General features: G+C 36.7%; 1 protein-coding gene across 1 annotated transcript in view; it reads right to left on the reverse strand.

Moving 5' to 3' along the window:
• LOC150091328 (uncharacterized) overlaps positions 1-15,827 on the reverse strand; it is a 693,262-nt gene that overhangs the window by 135,503 nt on the left and 541,932 nt on the right. Inside the window, exon 28 of the mRNA XM_090375165.1 lies at positions 2,210-2,392. Coding sequence (XP_090231291.1) covers positions 2,210-2,392 — 183 coding nt within the window. The remainder of the gene's footprint in view (positions 1-2,209; positions 2,393-15,827) is intronic.

Here is a 15,827-nt window from a genome sequence, read left to right on the forward strand (position 1 = left end):
TAAATTTAGTTAACTGTTGCACATTTTTACACTTACTGAAGAAACCAGAGCACCAGATAATGTGTAAATCAGAAGTTTGTTATTTTAAATGTATGCTGCATACATTACGATGATCATAACTGCAGTCAGTTATTCCGTCTGAATAAGAGTTTACTTGCAGGTAGAGAGATGCTGTGCATTGTGCTACCAGATTCAAATTTAGCCTACCTCTGAGTTTTATGACTTGTAAAGCTTTAGCCACAAATTAACATTAAATTTAGCCATTAACTTGTTCATTAAATTTATTCAAAATACTGACTTCCACAACACCAGATGAAAATATTTTCCAACATTTAGTACCAAACATCCTTTTTAAGTTTATAAATACACATCCCTTATGTGTGTTATCCAAGAAAGAGTAAAGATGCCATCAACATTTAGTTTACTCAATCCATTTAAAGCCTTAAATACTACAATCAGGTCTCCTTAAAGATGTCTAATGGTTTTTTTTTTTTTTTTTTTGAGAACCCCAAGCACAAGAGGTATTACAACCTATAGTACTTAGTACCGTGCATGGGTTGCAATTTTCAGGAAATATGTACGGAGATAGTTCCAGAAAATGGCACTTGAATGAAAAGATTAGGAAGAAGAAAAGTTGGTTCTGTGAGTTTTAAGTTGGACAGTAAAAGAATGTTAACTGGTTGTGGCATGTGTTCGGACTGGTTTCGAAGAGAGAGAGAGAGCAGCAGAAACAGAATGTCTATGAGACAGAGAATGGAGAGACTGAGAGACTTTGTTAGAGATGAATTATTAATTAACCTAACTGCCCTCTTCTGAATTGAATCTGAAAGAGAAAACCCAGTTTTTAAGATGCAGAGTAAGCAATATTTATGATGTGCTTATGCAAAGAGAAAGTAGAAGTCAGGCTAATCCCCAATAGAGATATATGATCTTGCCTAGAAATCAGAGTGCCATTGAAGGAAGATAAGCATAGGACCAGAAGAATTCTTGAGCAGAAGGATTGAAATCAACTAGCTTATCTTTGTGCAACTAGAAAATTACCTGGAGATCAGCATTTGAGGAATTGGTAGTGGATATTCGAGAAGTTGAAGCTGTTTGTGCAGGGCAGGGTTTCTCAAACTGTAAGGTGGAATGCAATGTGTTTCTAGTAGGCTTTCTAGTCAATGGAAGGTCATTAATATACAAGAGGAAAAGAGTGGGAGAAAGAACTGAACCTTGAGGAACACTAGCACTGTAGCGATCAGAGAGAAAACTGGATACCCAGTCACAAAAAAACAGTTGGCAAACCATAAGGTGGAAGCTTATTTAGAAGACCTTTATGCCAAACATGATCAAAAGCCTTTGAGAGGTCAACAGCAAGTGCTTCAGTTTCATCAAATTTTTCCAGTGAAGTTGTCCACAGATGGGTAACATAAGCCAGAATATCACAAGTGGATCAATATTGATGGAATCCATATTGATGATCATTGATCAGATGAAAGGTTTCTAGATAGGTTAAGAGTTGGCAGGTAATTGATTTCTCTATTACTTTAGAAAGAGTAGAAGTAAATGCAATGGGATGATAACTGGATGTCAGTGATTACTCTTTTTAGGACTGGCTGGATATGAGCAAATTTCCAAGCAAAAGAGAAAACATTCCTGTTTTCTTTGGAATAAGAAAGTGAAAAAGGCAATACAGAACAAATTCAACACAGAACAAAAACTGAATGATAACTAAAGCATTTTATTTAACCATAACAATATGTAAAATTTTATTGTATAATATTTGCAGTATCCTTAAATATCCGTCATGTCAAAAAAACCTGTACTCCAGAGAACTCTATACAGTCATGTTAGAACAGAATGCCTATCATTTTTATAAGATAACTACTTAAAAATATCATTTTCCAACTTTTTGAGGAACAGTAATTTGCTGGAATCTGTAAGAATTAACTGTATCCTGCTCTGTTTCTTCTATTTGTCTTTAGTTTACTTTTCAGGAGAAGAGAAGAGAACAACAAACCAATACCTGGATGTAGATATCTATGTGTGGAGTGGTAAGTGTAAAAGAAAATCATTCAGGAACTCTTTCTCTCTTGTGTTGAGAGAGAGAGAGAGAGAGAGAGAGAGAGAGAGAGAGAGAGAGAGAGAGAGAGAGAGAGAGAGAGAGAGAGATTGTTTAGCAATCTAAACCCTCACAATAGTAACAAATAAAAGAAAAGATTCTTACCGCTATATACAGCTGGATGGGCATTTCGGAAAAATACTAGCGCAGGAAAACTCTTAATTCCATATCTTCTAGCAAGTGCACTGTCTTGTGTTTTGACCATTTGAATGCCATATTCATCTGCTTCAGCATCAATGTTTTCTAAATGTTCCAGAACTTCATCACACTTTCGGTTTGGTGATTTATCTGAAAAATTTAAGTAAGTTGTATTCAAATAGTTATTTTACACAGTTTGTCTTACTCTTTACCGAGAAAAATGTTTTTGACATATGATTCTGAATTATGGTAATTGCTATCCTTGCTATCATTAAGTTGCTGAAAAAGATGCTACAGGAAACTCTATACTAATCTCACATATTCACATAATTACAACTTTTCATCTTTTACGAAACTAATCAAGAGTGGACTGAATGTGCATAAAGAAATAAAAACATATCATTAGCAATTCAAGAGAATTTATTAGAGTTGTGTAGATCATCATTCAGAAATACAGAATGTTACTGTTACTGTTGTTTGGTTTTAGGAGCATTAGGAACTATGGCCATGTTACTCCAGGATATGCGGTGGTCATTCCCTGACCTTTCTGCATCCTCCGTATTTGGTGGTGACGGACTCGAACCCTGAGCTAATAAAGAAGTGTGTGCTACGCACTGCTGCTCCTTCCCACCTGGCTACAGAGGCGCCAAATACAGAATACAGAATGTAAAGACTGCACTGTTTCTATCAATAATATGAGGTTAGTAATCTTTCTATTTTTTTTTTTGGAAAATTTTAGTAACATAACTGCTGAGAACTAGATTATTTATGCTAATATTGTTTATAAAGTATATGACTACTTCAAACATAATTGAAACAATAAATGTAGAATGGGCTATTCCTTTTTTTTCCTTAGGTCATGAGACAGAAGCTTGTATCCTTAGACACTGCTGAGTATTGGCTAGAATTAAGGAAATCACTGAAGTCTCTATACATCCAACAAATTGAATTGATAGAGATTCTGTCACTATAACCAGTGCTTCGCTTCTGTGAGCCCTTATCGTTTATATTTAAAAATGTATTATGAGCTTTTTGAAAGATATTTTCAAACACGCATTATGAATATACGAATATATGAGGGTGTAACAAAAAAAAAACCCAACCATTAACTCTGAGGTAAAACAGACTACTATGTTTTACTTATTTAGTGCTATTTCTTTAAATCTTTAAGTGATTTCCCCTCCCAAATATAAATGACATAGACAAATAATGACATGTTTTTGAACAAAAGAATAGAGCATTGAGTTATGTTTTCTCCGTTCTGGAAATTTCTACAGATATATGGACTGGGGTTTGGGGGTTGTTACCATGTTGAACAAGATTTTTGCAGCTCTGGCGAACGCAAAGTTTTAATTTATATTTAGTCATTTTATTGACTTAATTGTTATACTAAATTATTTTCTATAAGTAGCTTTATAGTTCTAGTCAAGCTATGTGGTTTATTCTCAACTCAACACCAGAGATCACTGCTGTACATCAGGCAAAACAGAGGCAATCTCCAAGGCAGAATGTGCTGGCCCCACAGGAACTAGTTATTGTCGGTAACTCTATTCTCAGGTTTGCATAATATATTCGCAGAATATATTATGCAAACAGGTTAGGTGGAATAGGACCAGGGTGTGTCTACTAGGGGCAAAAGTTGATGACATTGTAGGGAAGATATCATCTTTTAAGAGCACAAAAGGTGACATTGTTGTACACCTTGGCACTAATGACCTTAAGAGTAAGAGATCTGCAGATTTACTTAACAAGTACAGGTCAACGAGGAAAAAAAGTCACGAGTTAGGGTTAAATTTGAAAGTGTCTGAAATTCTACCCAGACACGATAGGAGTCAATTCGGCACTGAAGAGATTGTGCAAGGCTCACAGGGTAGAATTTTTTTCAGCGTGGTCTGTGCTTGCTAACAGGAGAGACTGCTTCTACAGGGATGGGATACACTTAAATAGAAAGTGTGCAAGAATATTTGCTGATGCTATCGAGGCAGTGTTAGGTGGATCAGAATACTGCTAGATTGGGGGAATTCACAGACTAAAAGACTAACGGTAGCTGCAAGCAGAGGTGAAAGTGATTCTTGCATTGCTTCCATTGTAATGAGCAGCAGCACAGAGAGCAAATTTCACTTTGGGACTTCAAGAGCTGTGTTAGGGTAACTAAGAGTAAGAACAAGTGCATGTATACTTGCATGTACACTAATGCTAGAAGTATAGTAAATAAAATTGATGAATTTGAAGTGCTGATCAAGACATCAAAGGCAGATGCTGTTGGGAAATCAGAGACATGGTGTCACACAGATATAAGGAGTGCAAAATTGGAATTTCAGGAGTATAATGTGTACAGAAAGGATAGATAGAATAGAAAGAGAGGAGGGGTTATGCTGTTAGTTAAGAAACACAAAATCTAAAGAAGTTCATCCAGTTGACACAGGTAGACAGTGCAATGTTGAGTCTGTTTTGTGTGAAATAAACACTGAGAAGGGAAAAATGAGAGTAGGAGTATGTTATAGGCCTAATGACTATGATGAGTATAATGAACAGTTGTGCAGAGAAATAGAATGGGGCAGTAAATCAGAATGTCTTGTAATGGGGGATTTTCACTTTCCAGATATTGACGGAAACTTGTGGATTGGTCACACACACGCTAGCAAGACTTTTGTGGATTTATTGGAGGACTGTTTTCTACAGTAACATGTTTGAGGGGCAACCAGAGGGAGTAATACCTTTGATCTGATTATCAGCAGTGATCATTCATGCATTAAGAATTTGCAGATAAAGGAACCACTAGGTGACAGTTATCACAGTGTACTGATGTGAGATTTACTTAAAGATGTAACTACCATCAAGGGTAAAGGCAAGGGTTTTTGTTTTCCTAAAGGTGACTACAGTGGTCTCAGACAGTTTTTAAATTCTATGCAGTGGGATTCAACTGATGATGTTACCAACGGTGAATTCTAAATGGGAAGCCTTCAAGGACTTACTTTTGGAAGCTACTAGGCTTTTCATACCAACTAAGAAATACTGTTCATGGTTCAGGCCTAAATGGATGTCAGATGAATTAATGAGGCCCGCGGCAGAAAAGAAAAATGCATGGGATGCATGTAAATTATCAGGAGACACAGAACAGGAGACACAGTAATGAAGTGACAAAGGAGGTTAGGCGGGTGAATGCAGATTATGAGAAATCTTTGGTAAAGGATGCAAAGAAAAACAGCAAAGAGTTTCTTTACTTATGTAAACTCTAGAAGGAAGTGGATGAATCAGATTGGTCCACTTAACATAGATGGTTCGACTATTGATGATTCTGCTCAAGCAGCTGATAAAATGAATGAGTATTTTGCATCTATATTCACACGAGGATTTATTCAAGGAGGGGAATGCCAGAAGTTAACAGGGAGATAAGTGATTTTGTAATAACTGAGGGAAAAGTGGAGGAGAAATTGTTGAAGTTAAACATAAAAATGCACCTGGGGCAGATGGAATCTATCCTGTTATAATGGAGGCAGCAAGGGAAGTAAGGAAACCCTTAGCCACAATTATGAGAGCATCCTTAGATTCAGGGGAGGTCCCCATGGACTTGAGATTCTAGAAACCCCTTTCTAAACTTGACAGTTCAGAAAGGGGTTTCAAAGGGTGACACAAATAATTATAGACCCGTTAGTTTAACTTCTGTTCTTGGGAAAACAATGGAGTCACTGGTTAAAGAGGAAATACAGGATCAGCTGTAATAGTTCACACAGAGCATGGGTTTGTTAAGGGGAAGTCTTGTTTGACCAATTTGATTGAATACTACTATGATGTTTTTTTTTTTTTGTTAGTAGTAGTAGTTGGCTCATCGGCTTCTGTGGCCATAATGCACCTCCCAAGGTTTTTGTAGTACTTTGATCCAAACCCGAGGTGGGATTCGAACCCGCGACCGTTGGGTTGCTAGGCAGGCACTTTACCCACTCTACTAGCCCGGTCGTACTACTATGATGGATGCAAAAAATAATTTTGATATCATATACTTGGATTTCAGGAAAGCTTTTGATACTGTTGCACATGGAAGCCTGCTATACAAATTGGAGCAGTATAGCATTAAGGGCAAGTTACCACAAGGAATAAAGGGATGGTTGGGTGGAATACGGCAGTGAGTGGTAATAAATGGACACTGCTCTATATGTACTAATGTTATTAGCGGAGTCTCCCATGGTTCGGTGCTACACCATTTTTTGTTTTGTGTATTATCAATGATATCAATGAAGGAATAACAGGCTTAATGTCCAAGTTTACAGATGATGATGCAGGATTGTTAATGACAGTAAAGACAGTATGGGCAGAAAAGTGGCAACTGAAGTTTAACATTCACAAATGCAAAGTACTCCATATGGGTAGCAGTAACCCAAGGGAAATGTACCAACTGTGTGGTACTACACTCAGAGAGGTGGAGAATGAAAAAGATCTGGGGTAATTGTGCAGTCAGACATGAAGTTCCCTGAGCAGTGCAAACGGGTGCCAGAGCAAGCTATGGAGTTTTGTCAATGATATATAGGAATTTTGCTAGCAGGGACAAGGAGGTGATTATCCCTTTTGTATAAGGTAATGGTCAGGCCACACCTTGAGTACTGAATACAGGTCTGGAGACTGCATTTTAGGGAGGATGTAGAGTTGCAAGAACAAGTATAGTGAAGGGGACAAGATTGGTGAGAGGAACAAAGGGGGTGCATTTATGAAGAAAGGCCTTAAGTTCTGCATTGCAGCAGCTGGAGACTAGGCACCTGCGAGGTGATCTAATCAAGGTGTATAAGGCTTTGAATGGTTTGAGCAGGCTCAATGCTGATGGAATACTTCTGCTTGCTCAGATTAAGAACCTGAAGGGGCATAGATTCAAATTGAGAAAAGATAGTTGTACAATACATGTGCGGAAGTTTGCCTTTATCAATATCAATATCATTGATAAATACACAAAACTACAATGAGCCCAGCACCAAACCCTGGTGAACTCTACTAATAACATTTGTCCACGAAGAGCAGTGTCCATTGATTACCACTCTCTGTCGTCTCCCACTCAACCATCCCTTTATCCATTGTAGCAACTTACCCTTAATGCCATACCTTTCCAATTTGTACAGCAGTCTTCCATGTGCAACAGTATCAAAAGCTTTCCTGAAATCCAAATATATGATATCAAAATTATTTTTGACATTCAGTTCCTTTGTGACCACATCATAGTATCCAATCAAATTGGTCAGACAAGACCTCCCTTTAACAAACCCATGTTGTATCTTAACTATTACTGCAGTCTTGTCTAGATGATCTTGCAATGTTTCTTTAACCAGTGACTCCATTATTTTCCCCAGAAGACAAGTTAAACTAACAGATCTATAGTTACTTGTGTCACCTTTCGAACTCCCTTTGTGAATCGGTGATTCATTTGAACACCTCCAGTTCATGGGGACCTCCCCTGAGTCCAAGGAAGCTCTCATAATTATGGCTAAGGGTTTGCTTACTTCATTTGCTACCTCCTTTAATATAACTGGATACATCCCGTCCACCCTGGATGGCCTTTTTATGTTTAACTTCAACAATTTCTCCTCCAGTTTGCTCTCAGTTATTAGAAAATCATTTAGCTCCCTGTTAGAGTTTCATAAACTTCTGGCATTCGCCCCCCCCCATAGAATAATTCCTCTTGTGTGAATGCAAAATACTCATTCGATTTATCATCTACCTGAACATGATCATCAATAGTCCACCCATCTATGTTAAATGGTCCAATATGATTCATCCCTTCCCTTCTAGAGTTTACATAAGTAAAGAACTCTTTGCTGTTTTTCTTTGCATCCTTTGGCAAAGATTTCTCGAAATCTGCCTTCGCCTGTCTAACCTCCTTTGTGACTTGATTACAGGCAAGCTTATATCTGCCATAGGCTTTTGCATCACCTGATAATTTATACACATCCCATACATTTTTTCTTCTCTGCCACGAGCCTCATTAATTTATCTGCAATCCATTTAGGCCCGAATCTTGAACTGAATTTCTTAGTTGGAATGAAAAGCCTAGGATCTTGCAACATTACTTCCTTGAATGCTTCCCACTTTGAATTTGCTGTTGGTAATGTCATCAGTTGGTCCCACTTTACAGAATTTAAAAACTGTCTGAGACCTCTGTAGTCACCTTTATGAAAGCAAAAGCCCTACCCTTTAGCCTTGATGGTAGTTACATCTTTAAGTAATTCCCATATCAGTACATTATGATCACTGTCACCCAGTGGTTCCTTTATCTTCAAATTCTTAATGCATGAATAATCACTGATGATAATCAGATCAAGAGTATTACCAGCTGTGGTTGCCTTTTGAAAATAGTGCTGTAGAAAACAGACATCCAACAAATCCAAAAAAGCCTTGCTAGTATGTGGGTGGCCCATCTACAAGTTCCAGTCAATATCTGGAAAGTTAAAATCACCCATTATAAGACATTCTGATTTACTGTCCCATTCTATTTCTCTGCCCAATTGCTCATTGTACTCACCAGATTCATTGGGCCTATAACACACACACACACACACACACACACACACACACACACACACACACACACACACACACACACACACACACACACACACACACACACACACTCATTTTGTCTTTCCCAGTGCTTATGTCACACCAAACAGACTCAACATTGCATCGTCCACCAACATCAACTGGATGAACTTCCTTAGATTTTGTGTGTTTCTTAACTAACAGCATAACACTTCCCCCTTTCCTGTCCTGTCTATCCTTTCTGTACACATTGTACTCCCCAAATTGCAATTCTGCACTGCTTATATCTGTGTGATACCACGTATCTGATATCCCAACAATATCTGCCTTTGATGTCTTGACTAGGCCTTCAAGCTCATGAAATTTATTAACTATACTCCTTGCATTTTACATGCACCTGTTTTTACTCTTAGTTACCCTAACAAAGCCCATGTATATATGCCTCAACTAATGCTACATTGCACAGTAAAAGAATATATATTCATTTTAGTGAGAGAAAGCTGTTATGTTTTGGGGTTTTGTTTAGGAGCATTAGACACTAAGGCCATATTGCTCCAGAGATATGCACTGGTCATTCCCTGACCTTTCCGCATTCTCTGTATTTGGTGGTCATGGGCTTGAACCCTGGTCTAATCAAGAAGCGTGTGCTATGCACTTCTGCTCCTGCCCACCTGGCTACAGAGGCACCTGAGAGAAAGCACTGAAATACTAAAGATTATTCTATAATGGCTATGTTAACTAGCAGCAAGAGATCTTGTGATGATTAGGAACTAAAGACAAATAATAACACAAATTGATATTCAATTTTCCCATCTTTGAGAAACTTGTTTGCTGATTTCTTCATTCCTGGTCCCTTGTCAATATTTCTCCCCGTGTCAAAAAAATAAAAATAAATAAATAAATAGTAATCATATTAATACAAAAGTTCCTCCTACCTTAGTCTTGTAATTAGTTGCAAACTACCTTCTTCTCTATCTCACCAAAGGTCAGTTTACCTGGATACAATGTTGAAAATTTCCAAAGTTGGAAACATTCCAGATTTAATTAACAGCACTACATAATATTGCATTGATCAATGATTTCATTTATTCATTGTCACAATGCTTTATCCAGCTCTACGTAATGATTTTTGAACAACTTTGTGGCAAATTACAATTGCTTTTTTTAGATTACTTTTTTTTGTAACATTTACACTGAACTGTCCATTTTACAAATATAATGGGATCAACTTACCATTATCCCTTCTTTTAAATTTCTATACCCAACTACTCTCTTTTTCCTCACTCTATAAATGCCCCTGGTGGTCAGCCACCCATTCATACTATGATCTTTATGATTTGCATGTATAGGCTAGCATGAGTACTATTCATTGTTGGCATCGTGGTTTATTTCTGCATGAAAACATATTTCATTTTATTACAGACAAACAGAAGCCAGTAACTCAGAATGTCTTACATGGAGAGCTTTAACTTTCCAGACAGTGACTGGATCATGTGATTTGGTTATTCACACTTTTGTGGATTTGCTGGATGAATGTATTCTTTACCAGTCCATTAAAGAGGCAATAAGAGAAAGCAACACTCATAAACTGATTATTAGCAGTGACCATACATGCATTATGAATCTGGAAATAAAAGACCCACTAAGTGGAGGTGATTTTAGTATATTGAAGGGGGAGTTACTTAAAGATGTAACTACTGTCAAGGGCAAAGAAAAGGGCTCTTTTTTTCATAAAGGTCACTATAGTGGTCTCAGACAGCTTTTAAATTCTTCGTAGTGGGACCAGCTGATAAAGTTATGAACAGAAAATCCTAAATGGGAAGCCTTCTGGGACATCATTATAGAATCTACTATGTGTTTTATACAAATTAAGAGATACTGTCCAAGGCTTAGACTTAAATGGATGTCAGATGTACTGATGAGATTCATGGCAGAGAAGAATAATGCATGGGATGCATAAAGATTATCAGGTGATATGGAAGATTACAGCAGATATAAACATGGAGCCTTTCTCTCGTGGCTATTCTAAACCTCATGTTGTTTGGCTTTACAAGAATGCAAAATGAGATGATCTGCGAGATTTATTTTCTTCTTTTCCTTGATAGGATTACAATAATCAGTGAAATTATTCTTGTAGGGATGAAATCCTTTATTCCACACTCAACCCTAAAATCTCTTCCTTTATCTAAACCTCGGCTTCCCAATAAATATATCGCAACTGGCTAGTATCCAAATCAGCAGGATTCATTTTCCGCCTACACCAAAACTCACAACAATTGTAAGGCAGTTATTAATCAGTCCAAACAAGATTTTGAACAGGCTAAGAGTAGAAAACTTGCTTCTTGTTCAAATAGTAGTTGAGCATTCTGGTCTCATGCGAAAGCTCTTGCCACAACTTTTGACCATCTCTATTCCCACCATCTCTATTCCCACCTCTTTCAAAACCAGAAGATTCTATTGCCACTCCTTTCTATTTTCTTCTAACTCATGTATTGACGATCTTGGTAAACCACCTCTTACCATTCCCAGTACATTCCATTCAATGCATTCTGTGGACTTCTGTCAAAATGATGTCACAAGGATTTTGAACAATCTTAATGCTAGGAAAGCTCCAGGTTCTGGTGGTATTTCTCCACTTGTTCTCTGAGCTTACATCTATTCTGTGTTGTTTTTTTCACTGTCCTATTTCACAAGTGTTTTCCTCTTCAGGCTTTTGTTTGGCATAAATGTCTTCTAAACAGCTTCCATTATCTTATGGTTTGCACTGTTTTTTGTAATTGGGTATCCAGTTTTCTCTCTGGCCACTTACTGCAGATGACGGTAGATGGCTCTCTGTCTTCTAACTTCTACACTAATGCTAGCATTCCTCAAAGTTTGGTTCTTTCTCCCACTCTTTTCCTCTTGTAAATTAATGACCTTCTTCATTTGACAAGAAATCTTATCCATGGTTTTGCAGATGACAGCACATTACATTCCATCTTCCAGTTTGAGAAACCTTGCCCTGCACAAAACTTTGACTTCTCAAATATACCAATTTGTTAAATGCTGATCTTCAGGTAATTCTCAGGTAGGGCAAAGACAACTTAGTTGATTTCATTCCTTCTAAAACTCAGCCTTGTCTTATATCTCACAAAAAGGATTCTTCTGCTACTATGCTTATCTTCGACGACATTCAATTTGCAGACAAGACCACATATCCCTATTGGGATTATCCAAGAGAGACTTCTAATCTCTCTTGGCATAAGCACATCGCATATATATTGTTTCCTCTGCATCTGAAAAACTGGGTTTTCTCTTGCACTCTTGGAATTATTTTCTTCCTAACAGCTATTCACTCTGTACAAATCACAAATCTGCCCTACCATGAAATATTGATCCCATAACTTCTCTCAGGCTTCTAGACTCCATTCAGAAGAGGGCAGTTATGTTAATTAATGACTCATCTCTAACAATGCATCGCCACTCTCTGTCTTATAGATGTTCTGTTTCTCCTACATGCTTTTTCTATGGATACTTCCATGGACACTTTTCTTTTGAATTGGATTCTATAATTCCTGCTCACTGTTCCAAACCAGTCCAAACACACACCACAACCAGTCAACATCCTTTTATTGTCCAACTTCAAACTCAAAAATAAACTTTTCTTCTTCCTTATTTATCCATCAACTTCCGTTTCCTGGAACAACTTTCCTTCATATACATTTCCTGAAAATTACAATCTATAGAAATTCAAGTCTAATGTAAACAAGTATTTTCTTTCATCTCAACCTGCAACCCATGCATTGTACCAAGTATTATAGGTTCTAATACAGCAAACTCTCAAATATACTGGGACACTTCAAGATTCCAAAGTAAAAAAAAAAAAAATCCACTGTAAATCACAAAATTCAAGTAATAAATAGAATAGGTATAAACAGATATTTTGCCAAGTCATAAATAAGCGACAAGCAGCAGCATTCTAAGTCTTGATTGGGAGATGAACCTATTACCCAGCAACCCCCGCTGTCTTCACATCCTCACTCAAATAAACAACAGAAAGAACAAATGTTTAGGTTGTTTTAGTGCATCGCGTGGATTGCTGTGTTCTATAGCACTGCTAAAAGAAAAATTTTGTTTCATTATTTAAGTCAGTCGAATTTTTTTTAATAGTAAATATTTTTTTTGTCTATAAATCGTGAAAATGATGGGTAAATGCAAAAGAGTTGTGCTTTCAATTGAACAAAAAGTTGAAATTATTTAAAAGTTTGAAAACAATGCATCCATTAAATCTTTAATGAACCATTACAATGTTGGTGACCAAACCATACGTGACATTGTAAAAAATGAAGGGAAGCTATTAGATTTTGGGGGCACATCTGATAGTGTTTAAAGCATGATTAACAGAAAAAAGATGAAACAGTCTACATACAAGAACCTTGACAAGGCAATGGTGTTGCATTTTAGCCAATAGAGCAGAAGGCATTCCAGTCTCTGGGGAAATTTGCAAAATATTTTTTCGACGTATTAAAATTGCAAGGCGGTTTTAATGCATTTTCTGGGTGGTTGGCACCGTTTAAACAGAGGCACGGCATTCGTCAGATTTCCATCAAGGTGAAAAACTAAGTAGTGATGCACCTGCCACCCAAGAATTCACCAGTGAGTTTCAAAAATTTATTGAAACCAATGAACTTGTGCCAGAGCAAACTTACAAGGCTGATGAAACAGGATTGTACTGGAAATGTCTTCCAACAAAAACTTTGGCTTACGAAACCAAGGTAAAAGCTCCAGGATCCAGGACAAAATTCAAAAGCAAAGATAGATGGTTCTTTGCTATGTAAATGCTGCTGGGTCTCATCTTTGAAACTCTGCATAATTGGAAAGGCAAAAAAACCACGGGCTTTCTCGAGTATTTCAATATCAAATTTACCTGTCGATTACTACAACGATAAGTCAGCCTGGAAAGACAGGGAGATATTTTCCAGTTGGTTTAGAATTAAGTTTGTGCCTTCAATGCATCAACATCTGGTGCTACAGAAAGCTGTCCTGCTATTAGATAATGCACCAAGTCATCCTAATGAAGAAATTCTAAAATCAGATGACGGAAATATTTTCGTAAAATAATTACCCTCCAATGTGACAGTTTTAATACAACCGATGGATCAAGGTGTCATCCAACAAATAAAAGCAATTTATCGCCAAAATTTCTCTCTCAAGTTAGTGTAAGAAAATAATTTTGATTTATTGACATTTTGGGAAAACATGACTGTATTGGATGCGATTTATGAAGTTTAAGCAGCATGGAAATCAATAAAAAACATAACCTTAAAGAGGTCTTGGCATAAAATTTTACCGGGAAATGAAGAATTCTTAGAATTTGAAGAAAACTGTGAAGATTTGGTACAAGAAATGTTACGAAATTTTCAACAAATTGAGGGGTGCAGGGACATCGTTGAGCAATCAATTCATGATTGGCTTAATTCTGACAAAGATTTAGCTGGCCACGAAGTATTAAATGATGAAGAAATTTTACATCATATAACGACTACTACACCACCACCACTAAATAATGATGGTGAACCTAAAGAAGGGGAAGAAGAGTTGATATCATCACAAAAAATTAGCCACAGTATTGCTTTAAGCCACACAAAAGCACTTCTTGACTACCTGGAACAGCAAGATGATACTGTTCTGTCACAAAAAATGGTTTTAAGAAATATTCAACGCGCCATTCATCAAAAAGTTACAAAAGGAAAAAAACAATCTTCTACAATTTCGTATTTCTCTAAGTGAATTGATTTTCGCTTGTCTCTTCTATTTTTTGTAAAATTAAAATATAAAAATATTAGGTTAAAAACAAAACATGTTTTAAAGATATCATAGACTTTTTAAGTTAAAACAAAACTTGTAAGAAAATATTGTGAAAATTATTGTGCACCACTATTGGCAGACTTTGGTATCTGAGACAAGCATACATCATTACCTATAGGTATATTTTTATACCTATGCAAGCATTGTTACTGGACATGCAAGTAATGCGAGGTAAGTTTTTTGTTTTTTATCTATCGTCATATTTTTTAGGTACGTTGCAGAACATTTTTCGATATTTCTGGATTAAACGGGATTTTATTTTTACTATCTATCCTGGAAAATCGAGTCTACTGTATTTCCCATGCTTGAAGTCCTTATAAAAAAAAAAGAAAAAAAGTTTGCAATCAAGTCACACAGGAGAGTTAGAAAAATTAAGGCAGATTATGAAAAGTCTCTGGTAACGAATATAAAGATAAGCAACAAAGCCTTCTTTACTTATAAAAACTTATAAGTAAAGAAGATATGGATGTTATAAGTGTTGATACTCCTGCATAGAGTGCTGAAAACTGAAACTGAACAGGTATTTTGCATTTACATTCACAAAAAGTAATTTTTTGGGATGGGGATGTCAGAAGTATATCAAAATCTAACAGGAAGCTGAATGATTTTGTGAACTGAGAGGAAAGGGGAAGAGAAATTGTTGAAGGTAAACATAAAAAGGCATCTGGCAGTGGATAGAATCTATCTAATTATATTAAGTAAGGCAGCAAAAGAGGTAAGCAAACCTTTATCCATGATTATTAGAACATTACTGTATTTGAGAGATGTCCCTGTGGCCTGGACATGTGTAAATGTATCCCCAATTCACAAAGGGGTTTCAAAGGAAGACACAAATAATTACAGACTCGTTACCTTGACTTCAGTTCCGGAGAAAATAATGGAATCACTGGTTCAAAAAATACTGCACAACCATCTAGACTGGAGTGCAGTTATACTGCAGTCACAGCATGGATTTGTTAAGGTACAATCTTGCCTGTCCAATTTAATTGGATGGTACAATGAAGTAACAAAGGAACTGGATGCAAATAATTCTGGTATCATATACTTGGATTTCAGGAAATTTTTGATATTGTTGCATATAAAAGACTGCTGTGTAAATTGTAGCAGTGCAGCATTAAGATCAACTTACTGCTCTGGATAAAACAACAGTTTAGTGGGATAATACAAAGAGTAGTTATCAACAGGCAATGCTCTTTGTGGATTAATGTTTTTAGTGGAA

The sequence above is a fragment of the Mastigoproctus giganteus genome, chromosome 1 (assembly GCF_048544385.1).
Source record: "Mastigoproctus giganteus isolate SK-2022 chromosome 1, ASM4854438v1, whole genome shotgun sequence".
NCBI lineage: Eukaryota > Metazoa > Arthropoda > Arachnida > Uropygi > Thelyphonidae > Mastigoproctus > Mastigoproctus giganteus.